The sequence below is a fragment of the Cynara cardunculus genome (genome assembly GCF_001531365.2).
Source record: "Cynara cardunculus var. scolymus isolate 2C chromosome LG 2, CcrdV1, whole genome shotgun sequence".
In the NCBI taxonomy this organism is placed as follows: Eukaryota; Viridiplantae; Streptophyta; class Magnoliopsida; order Asterales; family Asteraceae; genus Cynara; species Cynara cardunculus.
In genome coordinates this window covers 8,274,222-8,279,458 of record NC_037529.1, presented here as the reverse complement: position 1 = coordinate 8,279,458, position 5,237 = coordinate 8,274,222, and the positions used below count along the sequence as shown (strand labels likewise).

Sequence of the window (5,237 nt, the reverse complement as noted above, 5' to 3'; positions counted from 1 at the left end):
TGTGTACGATGAAAATGAGATATCAACATTGGTCAAGTCAATCCCTGCCTTCTTATCCTCAAGTGACAAGTGTCCTCATGCATTAAATGCTGAAGGTAGTATAAAAAGGCAGTGTGCATCTCCCATGCATAGAACTGGCTTTTGAAAGATTACTTAGTGCATTATCAAAGCAATCGGCTATTCTCTTCTACTCCTTTGCTCTCCTGTGTGCGAAGAAATTCTTAGTGTTCTTCATTTCCTTTCAAGAACTCTTTGCGTTGCTCTTGAAAGTTCTTCTCCTTATAAGATTGTTTAGGTTAGGTTTTCCTTTCCTATCTTCCGCAACAATATTTTGTATTTCTGTGTGTATTAATTTCTTGATATAAATCAATAAGAATTAAAAAGTTGAAAAAAGTCCGAGTAATTGTATTCAACCCTCCCTTCTACAATTACTTTCTGTTTATTGTCTTTCCCTTCGGGACTAACACACCTCCAGACCCAACTTCTGAGCACTGGCCAAGGGTGATCCTGGGCCCACCATGAAATTCCAAAAAAGGATCGTGTGTATAAAGCCCAGATTTGTTTGTTCTAATAAGAGCCATACTCTCCTTTGTAAGGCCCACCCTCTTTATTATAAATTTTATTTAATAAAACTTATCAATAGCAATCCTATGCTAAGAGCACCAAGCTCATGAGCTTATCGTCTCAGGTCGGAACAAGTTGATAGGATCCCCCTTTTTACGGGAGTTGGCCATGCCCTAAGTCGTTACCTTAACCGCAAGGAGGCCCAACTCTTTTGCCTTAAGAATGTTGCTTTTAAGAATGAGTGATTGCCCTTCTCCGACCCTTACTGCCCAACCTGACAGCGGACAACTAATGCGTTCCACTTATTGAACAGGGTTCTATGGTCGGTCCGTGACCCCTATAGTTTGTGAAATTGGCTTTTTTACTTTTTGCTATCAATATAGCAGTTTTATGTATTTAAAGGGGGAAATGTATTAAAATTCAATAAAGTTTGTCCTGGTTTCTATTCAATATGACAAATAATATATTTTCTGAAGTTTCAACATTGTCTATTAATATAACAAACTTTCATAATCAATGTATGTGAATTACACTGGTGGTCCTGTGGGATGCTCACATTTTGAATTTGGTCCCTAAGACAAACTATCTACATTGATGGTCCCTAACTTTTCAATTTCATAATACTCGAGGTCCCTGGAGTTAACACCGTCAGTTAGCAACCGTTAGGAAGGATAAATCAGTCTTTGGGCAAAGTACAGGGACCAAAAGTGTAATTCACTCTAAAACTAATTGTGATTCATATAATTTGATCAAAAGTGTAATTCACTCCAAATTTTGAGCAAAGTTCAATAATATAACAAAATCAGCAAGTTACCTGTTAAATGGGTACAAAATAGAAAATTTTGAAAGAAAAATATTTATTGTGCTAATAGGAACTAAACCAAATTTTGTTGCATTTTAATGCATTTTGCCCTTATTTCAAAGGATCACCCTCGTTGATTTTTCTGGCTCCGCCTCTGCTTTTGAGTAGAACATATTGGGTGTCTATGGTTTTCTTTGAGGGATTTTAAAAGATGCAAATCAAGCTAAATTGAAACAAAACTCCCAAGGTGCAACGTTTTAGCAGTTCTAGCGAAAGATGTAGTAAGCATGTTTGAATAAGAGGTATGTAAGAAGATATTTTTCACTATCTTGAATAAGACATACTTTTAGGTTAGAGATTGATGATGTTGCTAGCCATAGGATAAGAGCAGGGTAGACGGTGTGGCAACATGCATCAGAACATTTGAAACTATAAAATTCCACTAAAATTGAAGTATTACATAAAGTAAAGACAAGTACAGCAAAAATGTGAACTCCACAGTTGTGATGTAATTATACAAAGAAGGGTATAATTAGAAATAAGCACATCCATGAGTAGAATAGGATGAATCAAGTGAGGAGATTGAGACACTGATCAATGAAGATGGTTAGGTTATTTCAAAGCTTTGGATATTTTATTGAGAAAGGGAGACCTCATCCAAGAAGATGGTGTTAGGAGAGGTAGTAGTGAGCCAGGATTAACACAAGGGCAAGAAGTCAAAAGAGAGATTCACATTCAAACCTACCAAGGAGTTGGCCATAGATAGGGAAGGCTGGAAGGATTTGGTAACCATGATTCGAGTCCTAGGATTGGTGCACTTGTGTACATCTTAAGGGTCTCAGTTTTAGCTCCATCCAAATGAGTTAGGATAAAAGGCATGTTTTTTATGCATAAAGAGAGTTTTGAATAATAGCAAACAGAAGGTATTTAGATCTAAGCTGGGATCTTTTTGTATTGCTGGTAGACTAGGACACTTTTACGTAAATGAGATGTCTCTTTTTATGGCTCAGATTTGCAATGGTTACTTGGACTTCTGTCTACCAGTTATAAGAATGCCCTTTTTTTTATTAATCTGACAAAAATTTAAAAAGATTCTCATTAGGATTGTGTTTTCCCTTGGTTGCATGTTATATGCCATATGCTATGTGGGTCTATGTCGTGAAGTCCTGCCTTCAAAGTATATATACGGGGTAAACTCTGGCATGACGGATTCCTAGTTCACATGATTTAGCTAAACAACACAAATCTTTGAAAGCAGTGATACTTTATCAGAGGTACATATGTATCAGTATGCTAGTACTAACGATCAACATTCAAGTTCATAAAACTTACTTGTGAAACCATTAAACAAAGGAAGAAGTTTCTCATTTGCCGCTTCCTCAATCTCTTTACTGAGATGCTCACAAACTCTCCTTCCTGTATCATTCAGAAAGAATGTGAACTCACTTGATGCTACAAGTACCAGTGAAACAACAAAAAGGAGAATCTCATACTGTGCAATAAAGATATATGTATAATGTGACAGCTGTCCAAATTCCACAGCCACTGTTTTGCATTATTTCAAGGAAATGCAAGTGTCTGTTCAGTTTTCATATAAAACCAAAATATCAAAAAATGCAGTAGCATATCACACATGTCATGACATCCTAAAACACAAAGTTTGTGTGAAAGAAGCATCAACTAAATTGCCGAGCAATGCCAGTGACTGCACAAGCTGAAGGACCCAGCAGCAAGTATGAAGAGCATTGTGCAAAAGCTAAGGTACGACATAGTAGGAACAAATTTACCTGTCCGCAATTCCAGCTATTGTTGTGACTTTCTCCATCTTTGTTATCTTCTCCATTTGCCAGGTTATGTTTGTCATTGTACGTAACTAAGTCAGCCAGCGTAAAGCCATCATGAGCACATACGAAGTTTATACTGTTCCACGGTTTCCTGCCACCTTCCTGGTGCATAAGATGAAAGAAATCATATCGAATAAAAGTAATACAGAACATGTAACCAAGTGGTGGAATAGAGTTTATAAGATACTTCCAGAGCACTATATTCTGAGATGATGCAAGCAAGAATAATTTCTCAAAATAGTTAAAGAAGACGTACATGTACAATAAACAAGACATGAGAGCATCAAAAGCAAATGATATATCCCATGCATATTTATGGTCTGGGAGAGGATGTAAGCAGACCTTGCCTCTACCCCAAGGGGTAAAGTGCCTTCTCCCATGAAGACCCCCGACTTGTAAATCAAAACTTAAAGGAAACAAGAGAGCAAGCTGCAAATGAGAAAACTAGCAGAGTATGTGCAAACAAACAACAGGTATAGTGAACAAAAAAGGCAGCAAGGACACACGGGAGATATATATATATATATATATATATATATAGAGAGAGAGAGAGAGAGAGAGAGAGAGAGATGTTAAAACAAACAAGGAATCACAAAGGGCAGCACCAACAACTCCAAGGAGAAGAAAAAAACTAAGACTAGTAGGAGTCCAGAAACTTAACAAAGGTCAAGATAACTCCCCTCTTCACCCAGCCAGAAAAATTGCTAGATTTCCCCTTCTTTTACCCCAAAATGCATTTCCATATGTAGAATACAAATAGAAATAAACGGACAGCTAGACCATAGGGCCATCCTCATCCCTTTGGAATGCCTTCTTTTACTAGAAAATAAAAGAAAGTATACAACCACTTCCCAGATATAACATGTACAAAGTCTGAAGTAGCATTTTGAGCCAGAGGGAGTAGAAGAAAGAGATACCTGGTATAAGTTAGGGCTCCCACAAAGGCATTCAGCAAAAGCACCAGAAAACCCATCTGTACCCTTGATGAACTGCCTTACTGTATCGCGATACTGAAATAATAAAAGAAATGGATTAGGTATTCAGGTCTACTAAATATACCGGCATTGTAGCCGGCTACAGTTATGTAATAGACATCCCATCTTTCTCATTGTCTCTTTCACTTTTTATAGGCTAATGTAGTTATGATTCATAAAATAAACAGATGTCACCTTAAAAAAAGAAACTAAATGTGCTAGAGATACAAAAACAATAATAAAATATGATGCCTTACAACGCCAATAATAATCACTCTAACGAAGTAAATTTTAAAAAACCAAAAAGACACAGAGAAGTGCCAGCAGTGTCAACACTGAACTTTATAACAAAGGACAGGAAGATATCACTTAAAGAATTATGTCTAGCATTACATACTTTGATTCTTTGGTAACATATTTTAGTGCTGGATAGAACTTCTCATATTCAAGTGATAACATCTAACATTATAAACTAGGAACGAGCATACAGTTGACTTCTTATGAAGAGCCTAAGGCTGCGTTTGGTACATGGGACTGGACTGGACAGGTCAAAGCTCACTGTGCCACATTTGAGGCGCCGTAGGCCAGGACAAAAGCTCACTGTTCCATGTTTGGGGAGACATGGGACAATGACATGGACAAGGATGGGACAGAACTAAAAAATTACCAATCTACCCTCATTTGATATAACCATAATATGGTATTTGGCTTAATGGTCACAGCCACCACCTCCACCACTACCGTCGCCATTCTCGTACAACACCGACCACCTCCACCACCACCAGCTACCACTACCACCTCCTCCACAACTACCACATCTACCTCCATAACCACCACCATCAGACCTACCTCTGTCAACCATATTTACATCCTCCACACCACCATCTTCACCACTACCACTGGCCACCACTGTCCAAGGCCGCCGCCACTGCCGTCCGCCACAATCACCACCTCCCCTTTCACCACCACCAGTAACCGTGTAACAACCCCAAATCCATACATTGCATATAACACATATTTCATACATAGAATACATGTTTTCCCCACAAAGGT

General features: G+C 38.1%; 2 protein-coding genes across 2 annotated transcripts in view; both read right to left on the bottom strand.

The window, feature by feature from the left end:
• The window catches only part of LOC112505861 (isoamylase 1, chloroplastic-like), a 15,691-nt gene extending 11,416 nt beyond the window's left edge, over positions 1-4,275 (bottom strand). Inside the window, exons 1-4 of the mRNA XM_025109907.1 lie at positions 4,270-4,275; positions 4,128-4,226; positions 3,154-3,312; positions 2,699-2,782 (exon numbers count right to left, since the gene is read on the bottom strand). Of these exons, the coding sequence (XP_024965675.1) occupies positions 2,699-2,782; positions 3,154-3,312; positions 4,128-4,226; positions 4,270-4,275 (348 nt within the window). The remainder of the gene's footprint in view (positions 1-2,698; positions 2,783-3,153; positions 3,313-4,127; positions 4,227-4,269) is intronic.
• Positions 4,276-4,893: 618 nt separating this feature from the next.
• Positions 4,894-5,237, bottom strand: part of LOC112505860 (ctenidin-3-like) — a 4,022-nt gene continuing 3,678 nt past the window's right edge. The window contains exon 2 of the mRNA XM_025109906.1: positions 4,894-5,140. Within this exon, the coding sequence (XP_024965674.1) occupies positions 4,894-5,140 (247 nt within the window). The remainder of the gene's footprint in view (positions 5,141-5,237) is intronic.